General features: G+C 24.5%; 5 protein-coding genes across 5 annotated transcripts; 3 read left to right on the top strand and 2 right to left on the bottom strand.

The window, feature by feature from the left end:
- Positions 1-134: 134 nt before the first annotated feature.
- On the bottom strand, positions 135-1901 carry PVVCY_0800730 (DnaJ protein, putative; the record flags this gene model as incomplete). The annotated part of the gene is made up of 1 exon (XM_008626881.1): positions 135-1901. The coding sequence occupies one exon, from the start codon at positions 1899-1901 to the stop codon at positions 135-137; it is 1767 nt and encodes a 588-aa protein (XP_008625103.1).
- Positions 1902-3343: 1442 nt separating this feature from the next.
- PVVCY_0800720 (conserved Plasmodium protein, unknown function) lies at positions 3344-6299 on the top strand (the record flags this gene model as incomplete). Its single annotated transcript, XM_008626880.2, has 3 exons — positions 3344-5830; positions 5980-6063; positions 6225-6299. 3 exons carry the CDS (start codon positions 3344-3346, stop codon positions 6297-6299), a joined length of 2646 nt encoding a protein of 881 aa, XP_008625102.2.
- A 491-nt stretch (positions 6300-6790) lies between these two features.
- Positions 6791-8206, bottom strand: PVVCY_0800710 (protein SOF1, putative; the record flags this gene model as incomplete). Its single annotated transcript, XM_008626879.1, has 1 exon — positions 6791-8206. The coding sequence occupies one exon, from the start codon at positions 8204-8206 to the stop codon at positions 6791-6793; it is 1416 nt and encodes a 471-aa protein (XP_008625101.1).
- A 956-nt stretch (positions 8207-9162) lies between these two features.
- On the top strand, positions 9163-10920 carry PVVCY_0800700 (U4/U6 small nuclear ribonucleoprotein PRP31, putative; the record flags this gene model as incomplete). The annotated part of the gene is made up of 2 exons (XM_037634218.1): positions 9163-9165; positions 9358-10920. The coding sequence occupies 2 exons, from the start codon at positions 9163-9165 to the stop codon at positions 10918-10920; spliced, it is 1566 nt and encodes a 521-aa protein (XP_037490354.1).
- Positions 10921-11765: 845 nt separating this feature from the next.
- On the top strand, positions 11766-18275 carry PVVCY_0800690 (conserved Plasmodium protein, unknown function; the record flags this gene model as incomplete). The annotated part of the gene is made up of 1 exon (XM_008626877.1): positions 11766-18275. The coding sequence occupies one exon, from the start codon at positions 11766-11768 to the stop codon at positions 18273-18275; it is 6510 nt and encodes a 2169-aa protein (XP_008625099.1).
- Between the last annotated feature and the right edge of the window lie 13 nt (positions 18276-18288).

The following is an 18288-nucleotide window of genomic DNA, read 5'->3' as shown; positions in this document are numbered from 1 at the left end:
GCATATACATGTATACACATAAAATTTAAAAAGGATAAAAACAAAGAAGGAAAAAAATTAAAAAAAACATATGTATATTTAATACAATTTAATTTGTGCTAATTAAGCGATTAAAATTAGTAACTTAAGTTGATTTAGTTCGTCGGCTTCAACTTATCAATAAACCATTTTTTTGCAGATGACAAAGTAGATTCTGATAAATTTTCAGAATCTCTGTTTTTATTTTGGCTTCGGCCAGTTTCGTTATTATTTTCTTCATTATTATTAAAGGTATAATGTTTGCTTTTTTTCACATCATCCCCATTATATGTATTTTCATAATGAATAGTAGAATTATTCATGGACGATCCGGTGGTACTATTGAAAGTATTAGATGCACCTGATTTGGGGGGTAATGGTGGTATAGGTATATTAGAATCATTTTTATTTTCAAAATTTGAGATTTTTTTATTGTACATAGCAGATTTGGGAGGTTTAGGAATATTTTCATCAATATCTTTTGAATAATTATTTGAATATTTATTCTCATTACTTCCACTACCATTTCTAGTAGTATTAGTATTATCATTTTTGTTATAATTGTTTATATTAATTTTTTGGTCATTATTGTTGGAATTATTAGCGGCCTGTGGGTTGGGAAGATTAAGCTCTATTCTGTTAAATTCTTCGATGAGCTCGATTTGTCGTTGTGTTAATTTTTCTGGGATGCTTAGACTAAATTTAACAATTAGATCTCCATTAGTATGCGAATCGACTTTAGATGGGCCCTTACCCTTTAAAACTTTTTCAGAATTAGGATAAGTTTTAGGTCTAATAAGAAGATCCATATTTCCATTAAGTGTTGGTATATTTACTATACCTCCTAATAAACATTGCTTAATTGTTAGAGGTACATCTACATATATATTATCATCAATCCATTTAAAAACTTTATGTGGTTCAATATTAATAGTAACGAATAAATGACCATTTTTTCCACCCCTATAACCAGAATGGCCTTGATTCGGTATCCTCATTTGCATACCTTTTTTAATTCCAGGTGGTATATCTAATGTTATATTTTTTGTTTGAAATTTTACCCCACTACCTGAGCAATGTTTACACGGGTTATTAATAATTTGCCCATTACCTGAACAGGTTCGGCATGGGACTCCGATGATTATTGGGCCTCTTTCCATTCGTTGAACCCCTGAACCGTTACATACTTTACATATTGTTAAATTAGTACCCGGTTTTTTCCCTGACCCATTGCAATTATTGCATGATACCTTTACATTTAATCTTATATTTTTTTCACATCCTTTTATTGCTTCCATAAACTTTAATGTTATTTCTGTTTGTATGTCTTCCCCTCTCGTTGAACTATTTTTATTTCCTGCCATGTTTGTAAACATTTCAGCAAAATCTGTAAACATGAAAGATGCATCTCCAAATCCAGAAAATGCACCTTCAAAATTTGATGAAGCATGATTACTGTAATTTGAATCATCTGCCATTCCTGTTTTATCATAAAATTCCTTTTTTTTAGGATCAGATAATAATTCATATGCTGCTGTAATATCAGCCATTTTCTGTTTGGCGTCTGGAGAGGGATTAATATCAGGGTGATACTTTTTCGCTAATAAGCGAAACTGTTTTTTTATTTCATTTGTAGTAGCATTTCTTGATAATCCTAGTACTGTGTAAGGGTCTTGATTAGATGCCCTTCTTGAAAGGTGTATATTTCGTCGTCCACGAAAATAAAAAGGTATGTCGTCAGAGAACTTATTGTTACCGATTTCCCATGGAAACAATGCTACTTTATTATTATTTTTGTTGCCTCTTAATATTTGTGTAAATATATTTCGTTTAAAAATTAAATTATTGTTGCGCGCTTTTCTCAAAATTCTCAATGGCAACATTTTGCTTTCATTTCACAAGAAATAAAATATGGAATAAAAAAAACATACAAAAAAATTATACCATAAAAATAAAATGGTCAAATCAAAAAGTAACAAAGTTTTACAAAAAAAAAAACACAAAAATGTATTTCAACATTTAAATTGTATTAAAGTATAAAATTTTATTTTTAAATATTTTCACGTTGAAAATGAAATGATCTTGGGAATATCATCTTCTATATTAAAACAGCGTTATTTATATGGAGATGTTTTCCTTTTTTTCCTTTTTACTATCTTTTCATTTTTAATACATTTTTAATACATTTTTAATATTGTTATTAGTGAAACGAATGAATGCTAATTACGCAATAAACAAAAATATTGAAAAAAAAATGAAAAATTATGCATAAAAATATATGTAATAAATTTTCAGGGACATGCAAATGTGAACAATAGTTTTTTTATATTAAAACAATTGCATATGGGAATGTGGAAAAAAAATACATATCATATATGCATACATACATATATATATATAGGCATATAAATTTTTTATTTTTATAATAGTTGAAAAGTTTATAGCTTGGGATTAAGATAAAATTATAAACATAATTTTTTCGTTACATGCGTAAATTATATGTATAAATAATGTAGTCAAAATTAAAAACTGTTAGATTATGCTACTGCAGCCAATTCATAAAATGTGCTCATTTAAATGGATAGATAATACTTAGGTTATTTAAGTATGCCAAATATTATATATTTACAGGTTTAATGAAAATATATTATTTGTAGTATTTTGTAGTTTCTTTTTAGTAATACAAATGAATAAAATATATATATATAACACCCGGTTTTACATTAAAAAAGTATGAATAAATATTTTCAACATCAGTATTATAAAAATCTGATGCTATACTATAATTTGATTATGAGTATTTAATACATAATTGTAATAACTTTCTGTAAAATAATTTTAATAGCTTATTTGTTCATTTTTTTATTTGGTTTATTTTTGTAATATTTTTAAGAATTTATTAAATCCTTTTCCCATCTAAAATTTGCATTTTAAAATAGCATTCTTCCACAAGTTGTAAGATTATAATTAAATATTTAATTGATTTTATCGAATATATATCTTCTAAATGATTTTAATCAGAAGAGTAACATATATATAGTACAAAATAATTGAAAATAACACATAGCAAAATAGCTAAGTAGCAAATATTGATTAGCTAGTGAGCGAAACCAATTAACAACACATATTATCCCATTAGTGGTAAAGGGGAGAAGTAAAAAGCAAATTAAATTCGAGTTATTTTTTCGTTTGTCTTGGTTTGGTTTGTACAAAAATAGAAGTGTATTATATACGTAGAAATACTTTGTAGTATGTAATAAGATTTAAGGGGTATATATATACAACCATAGATTTGTAACGGAAGAAAGGCATAATACCCACATAAATGGAAGTATTACCCGCAGGTTTTTCTGATTTTCGAAGTAGAGAATACTGGAATAATTTTTTCCAGGCGTTTGATAAAAAAAATTTTGAATGGTATGGATCATACAAAGACATAAAAAATATTATATATGAGTGTATAAGAAAGAGACTAAGTTATTGTGATGGTGAAAATGGGGATGCTGGTGTTATAAGTCCACGAAAACATGAAGAAGGCAAACAAAATTTGAAAAACGAAGGAGTTAACAAAAATTGCTTATTAGTAAATATTGGGTGTGGTAATTCAAATTTGAGTTATGAATTTTTTGAAGATGGATTTGATAGCATTATAAATATAGATTATTCAGATGTGGTTATTAATAAAATGAAAAATAAATTTGGTAAAATGATGGAATTTATAAACATTGATATAAATAATAAAGAATGCTTTGAAAATTTTTTGGAAAGTTTAGATATTGAAAAACAACAAAAAAAAAAAAATTTCAAAATATTTTTTGATAAAGCTTTTTTAGACGCATATATATCTGGTGATGAAAGTGAAGAAGAAATTTGTAAAAATAATGCAAAGAATTATTTTGAATCTATATTTAAGTATATGAATGAAGGTGATATATTTATAATAATAACATTAGCTCAATATTATATAATTAAAGAAGTTGTTAGAAATATATATAATGCAGATATAAAACTTGATGTAAATCCATTTCTGATAAAAAAAAATACAAATGAATTTAGATATCATCCATTTGTTTTTTCCTTTTATAAAACAAATATAAAATTAAAAGATTATACTATGAAGTTATGTGATTTTGAAAATAAGGATTCTAAAATTATATCTTTATGGAAATTACCTCATGAAATACGTCAGATTAGAGACAATTTAAATCTTCATTCATTTAAAAAAGGAAAGAGAATAATTCTAGATATATATAATCAAAATATAAACAAATGTGAATATAATATTATTGTTTACGATTCTAATGTTCTTAAACCTGTGTATAATACAGTCGTTATAGTTGTCCCTTTTGGCTACGAGTTTCATTCATTATATTCAACTTCTGAAGGGAATGAAGAATTAGCTACAAAAATTAAAGGAAAAAGGCTATTACTCGTGATGCGGTCTAATTTTATAATAAATGAATCTATTAATGGTGGTGAAATAAACAATACACTTGAATCTAATGAGAAAAGGGAAGACAATTCAAATAATCTATTAAATGGAAGTGACAATACTAAAAATATTCAAAATAATAAAAATTCTTTAGTTAGCGAAAATAAAATTTCTAATTCAAATCCTTCGAAATTCTCTGCGGATACTTCTAATGCTTCAAATTTATATGACGGTATCCTCGAAAATCAAGATTCAGTTTCTATCCTCTTAAAATCCGTTAAAAACGAACTAAATAAAATAATAAATGAACTTGCTCTTCCTAACTCTAAAAATTTTCCCATAATGGCTTTAAATGAAGACATTAAAAATTACAAAATTATATGTCATGAAAAATCAAACTACTGCTCTAATATTATAATAAGAGATGTACTAGTCACAGACGAATTTATTTCTGATAATTTTGAAACATCTGAAGATAATAAAACAAAGAAAAATGGAAAAAATAAGAAAAAATCAACGGCAAAAAATAGTACCAAAAATCCAAGTAATAGTGAAAAGGGGAATAATAATGTAGGGTGTGAAGAAAAAAATAATAAAATAACCTATGATGATGCTAAAAAACTTGCAATTGAACTAATAAAAAAAAATACAGAAGAAAAAAAAAAATATTTCCAAAATAAAGAAATTTATAAAAGACAAATGATATTCTCTTATGATCCATTAACTGTTCAATCTGAAATAATATATACAAAAGAGAAAAAAAAAACAAACAAATTAAATGAACATGAAAAAATAGTTTTTGAATATATTGAATCATCAAGTCAATATCATGTAAATTTTTGTTGTACCTTTTTTCTCTTTATACTAAATAATTGTTATGCTAAAGATAACAATTTAATAAATATATGTATATTAGGAGGAGGAACAAATGTGCTTTCGAATATTATTAAATCGATTTTTTGCGATTTTAATTTAAATTTTAATATAGTAGAAATTGATGAAACAGTTCAAAAATTATATAAATTTTTTCATGATAAAGAAGAAATTAGTAATGACAAACATGTGACAAGTTATATCATAAATGATTCTTATGAATATATAAAAAATTTTAATCATCAAAAATATTATGACATCATATTTGTAGATATGAATAATTCTGAAAATTCATACTTAAATATAAATGGACAAAAACTGTACATAACTTGCCCACATATAAGTCTTTTAAATAAAGATGTCATTACGGGTATTAAAAATATTATAAATGAAAAAGGAGTTTTAGTGATTAATTTACTAACTAGAGATAGCAATGCTAGAAAATATGTGTATCAATTTTTGAAGGAACTCTTTTCATCTGTAATTAGTATATCTTCTGCAAATAAAGTAAGCTCAAAGAATAAGACAATTGATAAATTATGAAATACAAAAAAAATATATACCACTTTACACGACATAGTTATAAAAAAATATTTATGTATTCTCTATAAATTTTATTCCATATATATTCATGTGTTTTTTTCCCGATTCCTTAGGAAATTAATGAAGTATTGGTTTGCAGTCCGAATGACATAAAAGAAGAAAACATTTTCGACTTTAAAATGAATATAATGAAATGGGTACTTATTTTATTTACATTGCATTAGTGAAAATTCATTTGTATGTAATAACATGTACTTAATTTTGTTTCTTATTGGTTGATTTCTCTTATATTATATATATACATTGTATGTAGTATTATGAATACATAATGGATTTATATTTTTTTTCGTAATTGTAGATACGATGTAACCACAATAGATGGTTTTTAAATTTCGACTTGGGGAGCTTCTTAAATAATATCACGATTTTATGAAACATTTAAGAAAGGATTGAAAACAAAATTATAAACTCCGTATATATATATTTTGTTGAATTATATGTGATAAGATATTTTTAGAATCCAACATATATATGTATCCATATTTAGCATATATAAAAAATGGACTTAAGCTTTACATTTTAGTGGGTAATAAAAATTACAGATTTTTTTATTATATCGAATATTTTAATGTTTGCTTTGGATTTTTTTTGTGAACTATGAAATAGTTATTTAAATTTTGAAATAAAATTTAAACAATTTAATTAATTTGAATTTGTTAAGCAAATAATATTTTAATTAAAATATTTACACCAAAAAAAATAAAATATATAAGGTAAATTAAAAATGGATAAAATAAAAATGTAATAAAATGGGAAAGGCAAATACTTGTTTTAATAAATTTAATTTTACAGCTAAAAAAATATAATTGATATAATAGTGATATGTGGCCGATTTGATGTATGGGCCAAAAAGAGACAAATGAATTACTGCTCCGTGACAAATATTTTTTTTTTTTCGGGGATAGGTAATTGATCTTTGTTTTTTGAGTGTTGTATTCTGTTTTTTTCTTTTCTTTTTTTGGCATCCAACATAATTTTTTTTTTATCGGACATACTTTTAATTAAAGCGGGTACATGATGATGTTGTCTGATTCTTTTAATTTCTTTTAATGATGAATATTTTTCTTTTAATTTATTTCTATAATTTATGGCTTGTTTTTCTTTATTGGAAAGTACACCCGAAGGTTCATGAGAACACGATTTCCATATTCGTATACACATATCAGAGCTTCCTGATAATATATATTTCGAATCTAATGTATATTTACAGCATAGAACATGTTGCATTCTTTTAGTATGATATACATCATAACTTTGAGGTTCATCACTATTAAATAATCTTATAGTTTTGTCATAAGAGCATGCAACAAATTTATTTCCAATTGGTGAGTAATCTACATCTAAAACTGCATTTACAAAACCTTTATGAACAAGGTATGCAGTTTTTAAATACCTAATATCAAATGTATAAAGATTTGAATCTTCATTTGCAACAATAAATTGTTTTGGGTTCATATTATTCCAACTTAATGAATTACTTCGATATTTTAAAAATAATTTTTGAATAGGGGTTTTGCTTTTTATATCTACTAAGCCTATAGAATTATCTGATAACGTTAAACCAACTAAATTCCTTTGGGAATAATTAAATTTGACATAATATATATATTCACTATTGTAATCAAAGCTAGCTATAGCATTGTTTCTATAATAATCCCATACATCTAATGTTTGGCTACCTGAAATTATTAGTGATTCAGAAAAATGTTTATCAATACTATTAGGTACACTTTTGCATACATAAATTTTTTTAGGAACAATTTCCTCTTCTAAATAATCTAAATTATGTAAATTTTGTTGTGTTGTATCATCTTCATTTAATTCATTTATATTTTTATTTTTGTCGATAACCCATTGTTTTATATATTTATCATCACCACAGCTAAATAAATATTTTTCATCATGGCTAATGCATAAGCCTCTAACAAAACCCTCATGTGCTTTTAATTTTCGCATTAATTTTTCATCGAATATATTCCATATATTTATAAATCCATTACAACTACCACTATACAAATCTGTTAAATTTTTATTTGAAACACAAATACTTCTAATAGAGTCATCGTGCCCATCTAAGCATTTAACCAGAGGCTTAGCAAAAATTTTGTCCATCTTTGTTGCATTTAAAGCTCTTTTATATTCGATTTCTCTTTGAAAGAGATGGATGTTTTTATCAAAGTTTCTCACATGCATAAAATTTGACCTCATTGTGTTATTTTTGTAATCCTCGGGATTTCTATGCATAACTTTTACTTCTGCTTTTTGTGATTGGCCTTTCATTGTGTACTGCGATTTAAGGAATGAATATAAAATTTTTGGTGATACTTTTATAGCCTTTCATGTAATTCCTCACCTCAATATGAGGATATACATATATGCTTTTTAATTATATATCAATTCGATAGTACGAAGATACTATACGTCTGTATGTTATGTATATGTATTAAATTATATAGATATACATGGTTTATATATATTTATTCTCCTCTATGCATCCTCGTCTTTACATAAATATTTATTAACTGATTTATATATCATAAAGTAGCATGTTTTTTTATTTTGTCATCAAAAGGAAATATTATTATTACATAAAAATTTATGAAGTATCCATAATTATTTGAATTGAAGAAAACATACTTTTAGAAGTTGTAAAAATTGCTTCTATCTTCAGAAAATTTTTATAATTTTTTCGAGAAAGCTTGAGTAATATTTTGATGAATATTTTAATTATTTTGTTTAATAAACTGTTTTAATATTTTTTTATTAAATTTATTAATATTTTGATTTATTATGGTATGGAAAAATATTTTTTTTTATTGGTTTTTTTTTTTTTTTTAAACATATGCAATGGCATTTACTATATTATGCATTTTATTATTATTTTTTTTTTAAAGTATATGTAAACAAATTAGCAATTTTAAAAATAAAAAACAAGTAATTCACAACAATATTGCTTTAAAAAAATAAATATCAACAAAATAATATGCAAAAGTGAATACTAATAAAAGAAAAACATAACTTTTTTCATATAAAATGTAGAAGAAAAAAATTGTATTACCTATAAAATAAGTAATGAAATAGGATTTATATATTTCTCCTTATATATATATTTAATTATATATACATGTTGCATATATGCGTATGCAGTAGAGATAAACAATAATATATTTAATGGAGTTGCGACAAGCATATATTACTCCTACTTTTCAAGCGCATATATTTAAAAACACATAAAAATGGTAATTTTATATATAAATTTATTTTTAGACGTACTTGGGATACACTATGCATCCACATATTATATATGCATGTAGCTATTATTGAAACGTATTTCCAACCACTCTTTATTCGGCATACTTGTTACATAGTTATACTACTATTAATCATAAGTGTTAAAATAATTATATATTCAATTTTTCTCTACTTTTTAGGCAACATTGGCAGATACTCTTTTGAAAGATCTTGAGGATTTAGAAGAAGAGGAAGAAGATGATTTTAACAATAATAATGATGGAATAAAAAAAATAAATTTCGAAGAACAATATGCGGAAGAAGATGATTACGAAGAAATCGTTGATGCCATCGAAGAATTTTTAAACGATAAAAAAAAAAAATGTGAACGTAAAATTTCAGAATTGCTTTATGATGACGATTTTCTAAAAACAATGGATCATATTAAAAATTATATTATTGAAGAAGAAGCTGAAAAGTTAAAAAATGAAGAAGGAACAAAGGAAACAGAAGAAGATGAAGACGAAAATGAAAATAATATAAAACGGAAAAAAGCAAAACATAGTCATGAGGATGAAAATCCATTGGATGATAATAACCAAAATGATGAAGAAGTATTGATAGAAAAATGTATTGAACTAATTATAAAAATAGATACAGAAATATTAAACATACATAAATATTTGAAAGATATATATTCAACAAAATTCCCAGAATTAGATTCAATTGTATATACACCATTAGAATATATAAGTGTTGTAAGTAGGATAAAAAATGAAAGTGATATAAAAAATATCGATTTTTCGGATATCCTTCCTAATACTACTGTTATGGCCATTGTTGTTGCATCAAGTATGACAACAGGAATCAAATTACCAGATCACTTATTGAAAAGTTGCATGTCTTTTTGTGATGAAGCATTAGAATTAAATGAAAATAGACAAAAGATATTGATTTATTTAGAAAATAAAATGTTTTTATTAGCCCCCAATTTAACTATGTTATTAGGTAGTGCATTAACAGCTAGATTAATTAGTTGTCTTGGGTCATTAAAAAATTTATCTGTTACATCATCTCAAAATCTTATAGTTGTTGGTAATTCGAAAAAATCAACACTCGGACTTAGTAATGTTAACAAAACTTTTGGTGTAGGAATTTTAAGTACGTCTGAAATTGTTCAAAGTGTTCCAGACGCATATAAAAAAAAAGCAATAAGTTTATTGGCAGGCAAATGTAGTTTAGCCTCAAGAATTGATTATTTTAAAAAGTATAGAGAAGGGCAATATGGATTATTATTACGTGAGTATGTTATAAATCATTTGATAAAATTGCAAGAGCCACCTCCTATGAAGCAAAAAAAAATTTTACCTATTCCTGATGAAAAAAAAGGAAGAAAGCGAGGAGGGAAAAGATATAGAAAATTAAAAGAAAAAACAGAAATAACAGAATTAAGAAAGCAAATTAATAGATTGCCATTTGGTCCCAATACTAACGAAGACTTTTACACATTTACAGATCAAAATACTGCTTTATTAAATTCAAATATTACAAAATTAAAATATCAAACAAAACAAAAAACAAATATTCCAAAGAAAAAAATTGCATCTGCCCAATCTAGTGGTGCAACTGGAGGATTGTCTTCGTCTTTAATTTTTACACCATTACATGGAATAGAATTGTTTAATCCATCGATTAATAAAACGACAAGTGATTCTAGAGAAAATAAATATTTTTCAAGCCTTTCTCAGTTTCGTAAGGTTTGAAATCGATGCATGTGGCATATCATGCCTCATGAAAATTGGCATATTTCTGATTTATAATATATATTTTTTTCTTATTTTTTTTGTCTATTTAAAAACATAAAAAAACTATTTTAATATAATTTGAGAAAAAAAAAATTTTAACTATAATTTTGGGGATCCTACCTCCGTAAAAATTTTTTTTTAAATATTCATTAAAAGGTACTGCAATGAATTTCTAACTTATTTCTGATATTATTTTGTTCGAAAAATGGATGATACATATTTAGGTTAATTTACAATTGAAATAAAACTAAAAATAAAATAAAAAAAAGGAAAGGTACCTAGAATGATAGAGGGTGTACAAAAATTGTGAGCTTATATTTAATCAGTGAAAATATAATAGCTTAGAATATTACACAATTTTGATTATCATTTTTTTTATTTATTTAATATTAATTTATTTTTTTAATTTTAATGTATTGTTTGATGAATTGATTATTTTATTTATATTTAAATTTATTAATTTTGTTCATAATGTTACCGTTTTTTTTTACTGTGGAATTTTCCCGCTTTAAAATTTGGAAATGATATTTTTGAATTTCCTTCTATATATTTATAGTTTTTTGTTATTTTTTCAATTTTACCCCCAATGCTGTTAAAAACAATGTGACATATAATTCCGTATAATTGCTTTTCAGCAGTTTATTATATTTTTTTATTTGATTATTTTTTTTGGAGAGGTGTGACCTTGCTTGTCCTGTGCTATGTTAAGAGGGGGGGTTATTTTTGATAAGTATTCTATGAATACTTCAGATAAAAATAATGATTATTCTATAAATGGATTATAAAACGGGAAGTAAGCAAAAATGCTAATTTTCATTTTACCGTTTTTGATTGTATACTTTATAGAAATTAGCAGAAAACATAACGCAATAAATGGGAATACGATTTGGTTTGACAATTTAAACAAAGAAAAGAATTTAAGATATTATAGCTCTGGTATTTTAGACAAATGCTGTATGTGGTATTATTTAAATGACGACTTTTTTGATATACATTATTTAAAAAATGATGACAGCATACAAAAAAAAAAAAAAAACGAAAAAAAAAAAATACAACCGGCTGATTCGGACACGTTTATCCATTCTAAAGATAATATGAACAAGCACATTATGACAGATAATATTTGTTCTAGTGATATACTTATTTTATTAAATAAAAAAAAGGTTGGATGCAAATCACTGTCGTCTTACATAGTAATGGAAAGTAAAGAAGAAAATGCTAAAAAAAAACATATTACCATAGAATACCTTGTAAGCAGTTATATTTTTATTCCTCAAAATTATATAACTGTATATAATAATAATATTGAAAGAAAAAATGTTTATATAATATCTGATAAAAATAAGAAAATACAGATTTGTGAAAATAGTCATTTTACAGTTTATTATGATAATAAATATATAAAAAATGCTTTTATCAAATGTGTTAAGGGTGAACTAGAAATATATGTTGCTGCAAAAGGTACGCCAGCCATCACAAAAATATTTGTACAAATACATAATACATGCAAGTTTATATTTTTCCCCATTATTGTACGAATTTATGAATTACACACGTTGCTTCCGAATGGTGCACATTTCGCTGAAGGTGCCCTCGTTAATTTGGTTCTCAAAAGGAGGGACAATGAAATTGACAATAATAATTACAAGTGTGAACGTTACAAAATGAAGAATATACTTAAACGATCATTCACTGCTCAAATGATAGAAGAAATGGGGAAAATATATTTAAAAAAGGGAAACCATAGAACAAACAAAATAATAGAAAATATAAATCACGTAAATTTATTAAAATGTCTAGAAAAAAATTATATAATAAATTTTAATAATAATTATAAAATATTACCAAATGAAAATTATGATATTATATCCAAAGAAAAGATCAAACTTAAAAAATTATCAAATAATGAAAATAGGACAGTTATTACTGTTATAAATATATGGAGTAAACAAAAGTTTTCAGCGATTATATACATATATTCAATAAAAGAAAAAAAATTAAATTGTTTATATCCAACATTTTTTGATAATTTCCAAGTTTTTTCTGAATTCAATTCAAAGACATATAAAAAAGATACAGAATTAGCAAATGAACTTTTAATGAACAAAGAAATAAAACACCTAAAAAATCATTTTTTCTATAAAAATAAATATTATTTTGACGATTTATATATAGAGAGATATTTCAAAATAAACAACCAAATAAACAACCAAGAAATTTTTGTTTCAGGAAAGGTCTATCTTTGTATTTTAACATTATATTCTGAGCATGGAGTACAATTAACATACCTAAACAGAGGTAATCACAATTGCAATTGGGATATACACCCAAAGAAGGGTAATTATAATATTTATTCAATCTATAGCTTTGACGAAAATATAACAAATTTGTTCTTAGCAACATATTCTATTAATGACAAAAGGGTAATACGAAAAATTGAGGTAACTCATGATATTAATATTAGTGAACAGAGTAATAATCAAAATAAAATTTTTATAAATGTCCATGTGGAGAAGCCGATACATTGCTTCATAAAAAATGATATAAGTATGACCTCTGTTTTTATGCTATTGCCGAATGAGAAACTGTATTACAATTGCAAAGGATTGAATAATAGAGACAACCCTAAGATAATAATATTTAACAAATATAACTTTTTGCGTATTATGGCTACTGATAAAGTTATAGAAATTGTTCAAAAAGATTCGACAAATACATATAGTAGTTATAATAATAAAAGGGATAAAAAAAATGATAATGATGATAAACCGATGAAATTTGAAAATCAAAAAAGTGTGAATAAAAAAGAAAAATTGGGAAGGTTAAAGAATAATCCTATTGTTGTTTCTTTAGTATTTTGCTCTAAACATAATTTGATTAATTGTTTTGTCTCCAGAATTTATTTAGTAGATCAAATCAATGAGTTTAAAATTGTTGTAGAAAAGCCAAATATAGAAGTAGGAGAAATAACAAATGTTTATCTTTTTATGGAATCTAAATTAGACAACCCGATATATGCAAAGCAGTGGAAATACCTGAAGCATAGAAGAAACAGTAATATACGAAAAGAGGCAGACTATATAAGAAATGCATCGTCGTGCAATGAACCGAATTGCAATAGAGGTTTGAGCAATTTTTATGGTAATGTTTCTAATCAGAATAAAAGTGAATATATAAAGATTAGTAGTTGCTTCAGAACACTGCATAAAGATATCTTAATTGTATATGAGGATAAATTTGTTCATGTAATAAATAAATATTGGAACTTTTCAAAGATTAAAGAAGAGTTTAAGGATGCTTGTGCATTTATTCAAATCAAAGGAAAAATCGGAAAAAAATCAAATCGTATTAATATGATATATAAAAAAGATGGAAAAATAAAAAAAAATGCATACAGAGAATTTGATATATATGATAAAATAAAAGGAATTTTATGCCAAGATTTTGTTTGTAGTAAATTTATAAAATTTAACGAGGTTAGCAATTTGATAATATATGACGGATTTTATAGTATTCCCAATAAGATATCGGTTTTTTCTGAAAATGCTAATAAAAATATAATTATAAAAGAGAATAGAACATTTAATAATTATAATTCCTCTTGGTTTATATTTAAAAACATTTTTTTATTAAAAACATTTGGCAATGTATTTTTTTTTCTCTATGAAAATAGGGAACAATCTATTTACAAAAATATGTTCACTGGTATGGTTTCTATCGAGCATACCAGATTTAATGATGCAAGACACTTATATAATAGGAAATTGTTCCAATATGACATCGAATTTTCTGGTTTACCCTCAGTTAATAAATTTAATGATGGACAACTCACAAGAAACACTTATAGTGACAATAATAAAATGAGGAAACGAAGTAAAGATAATCAATTAGAAAAGGAATACAACATATCAGGCTTTAACAATTATCACTTTTTTTATAATTCCTTTTTTCGTGTTCAAAAACAATTTTTTATTTATTGCTATTCAAACAAAAATAAAAAACAAATATCATCTAACATAATGATAGAAATGATGGGCAATGAAAATGAATCAAATATTTCAACAAATAACTTTTTACCAGTTCATTTTAAATATCCATATTCAATTAAAGTAGCTATTTTTGATAATCACATAACCGATTTATATGTAATAAATGGATCAACTTTATTTTTATTTAAAAATGACACCTATTATATAAAAACATTTTTGGTAGATGAAAATGAAAATGTGATTTTAACAAATGAACCATTTACATATAAGTTAGAACCCTATCGAAAAAACTTTTTTGAAATATGTTTCGAAAACAAATCACATTATTTAGATGCTCATAATAACATAGAAGAACCAAATGAACATGTAATCAGAACAAATAATAAAATATCTTTTAATTATAAAAATGATTTACAAAATGATAATTGTAATATAAAAAGTGATACAAGCGGAGTCAAAAGCTTATTCAAATGTAAAGGAAACCAGTTTTTTTTAAGTATTACATATTCATACGAAAATGAGCATGTCTATAATTATTTTGAGAAGTATTTTACTCTTTATTTTTACGATAATATATATGCATGCTATAATACTTTGGTTCTTTTATATTCTCCCTTTATTTATTATAAATTTTATGTATTCCTTCCCCAAAATAATCACATTCGCCCTGAAAATTTGATAGAATCATTTAAAGGAAATAAACAAATAGAAGTTTTACGTTTCATACGAGGTTGTTCCATAGACTATTCAGATGTAAAAAATGGAAGTCAAGATTTTTCAGCTAATTCTATTAATTCTGATTCGTCATGTGAATATAGAGCCGGTGAAAAAAAACAGATCGTCGTAAATCTGGACAACTATATGAGTAGTAGACAAAATAAATGCAAAAGTAAGTATGCAAATGGAATTCCTCTATATATTAATTCAAAACATGAAACAAAAGGTATTTTGACAATAGGGCATGAATTAATATACACAACAAACCCATTAAAAATGAAAATATATATAGACAAAATATGGAAAGTAAAAATATCAACAGTAAAGAAATATTATCAAGTTGCAGATAAAATAATTTTACGGCTAGAATTTTTAAACAAATATAATAAAAAATTTGATTTTGTTGCTCATAAAAATATAAACATAAAGTTATTCCATAATTATAATAACAACATTACGATGAAGCCTATTGATATATATTCTCCTCACCATAATAACTTATTAAAAGAAATAAAAAAGAAATTTTCAATAAATGATGAAATAAAGTCAGACACATTCTACAATATTAATATAAAGGAAACAGGAAAATATTTTATACAAATTGAAATAAAATACAAATTGTATAAAAACACATATCTTCGTGTAGTTTCTAACATGATAGAAATTATTATTTACAAAAAAGGGGTATTACTTAATCCAACAACAAATCAAATTGTTTTACACCCATTCAACCAAACAATGGAGATTGTTTTTCAATTTGATCACCCATTTATATCAACTGCTTTGTGTGTTGTTAGAGATGAAGACAATATGTCGTATGATCAAGATAAACAAACAAATCCAATAATATTTGTTGAGCAAGTTGAGAAACTAAATCAAGGAAAAAATATTTATATGTGTTCCATAAAAACAGGTAATCGAATTGGAAAAGCAAAATTGCACATATATCCAATATTCCATAGTTATTATGAAATATTTAGTTGGTCTATGGAAAAAGAAAAATTAATTAATCGATTGGATCTTACTTTTGAAGAAATAGAACTCTATTACCAAAATCACAAAAAATACTGCAACTATGACAATATCAATCAATACAAAGTGTATGCGAGCAAATGTGGTAAATATAAAATAGAATGTATAGACAATGAAGAAGAAAACATTCGTTATTTTTATTCTTTTAAAATAGATATAATTGTAGATTATATAGATTCTATCGATTTATTCACTAATCTTATCACCAAAAATTTGAATTCAGATATGGAAAATGAAAATCTTGAAAATGGCATCATTTACTTACCTAGTAACAATAGCATAAATACTTTTGTTAGTTTTTATTCTAGGACAGAAAAACTGCCTTTCACATTTATCGATTTTAATAGTATATATAAAAATAATTTAAATACGTATAAATTAGAATATTTTGTTAATTATAAAAATATATATTTAAACAACAATATAGAGAATATTAGATATTTAGAAAAAATGCATTACCAGGAAAACAAGGACTCCTTAAAATCTATGAGCACAAATTTAGAGAATGAGCGAAATAAAAAAATATTAACCAATTTAGTGAAAGAATTTAATCCTTTTATATCTATTAAATCATTCAAAACAGGGGATTATTTGTTTTATGCAAACTTAATTAGTGATGCTAATAATAGTGTCGTTTCTCAAGTATACAACATCATTTTTTTAAAAAAAAATAGTAGTTATATAGAGTATGATAGAAATATCCCATTTCTTCATTTTGGGGCAAATAGCATTTACAAATTTAATCGAAAATATTTTAACCTCAAAACATTGAGAAAATATTTATATTTGTCTTTGTCATCTGGAATCACTGTAAATACGGGTGCTGAAACAAACAATTTTCTTCCTTTATATTATTATAGCAATAAACAATCGAAAATCAAAAATAATACAGCCAATATAAGTAAGAACGTATTTGAAAAAAAAATAAAAGTTAAGATAAGTACCATTTTTGGAGCTAATGTAAATAATTATTATTCTAAATATATTCCACTAAATACTATACAACAGTTTTTAATAAGCTTATATAATAAAAATTTTGAACCTATTTTATTTCCACTGAACGCTAGGCTGGTTATAAATATATCACATAGTAGTATATTATCAGCATTAATTGTTAAAGGGAAATATATTTTTATAATACCGCATAAAATAGGATGCTCTTTTATTAACATATATTTAAAGTTATATAAAAATTGTAGTAATCCATATAACAAATTTTGTGAAGCAAGTTATGATTATATCCATTTAGAAAGTATGCATTTATGTGTAACAAAACCAATAAAAATAAAATACTTTTACAAAAAAAATAACCTATATTACGTTAACAGAATATACAAATTATGGGGATCTTATAATGAAGATTTTTTTTTACAGCCATTTGTATCTCTCAATTCAGTTATTAAACAGAATAATAAACAAAAGGGTAAAAACACGCCATTAAATTGCTCAAATTTTTACTATAACTATATTTATTCGAAGGATAGCAGTTATATTCAAAATTTGGGCGATCTTTATGAATCCCCTTTGAAATTATATTCAATTATTAATGAGAACTATACAGCTATAAAGGTCTAAATTGTGTATAAAG

Source organism: Plasmodium vinckei (assembly GCF_900681995.1).
Source record: "Plasmodium vinckei vinckei genome assembly, chromosome: PVVCY_08".
Taxonomy (NCBI): domain Eukaryota; phylum Apicomplexa; class Aconoidasida; order Haemosporida; family Plasmodiidae; genus Plasmodium; species Plasmodium vinckei.
Note: the sequence above shows the minus strand (reverse complement) of the source record. Positions and strands in the feature narration are given on the sequence as shown.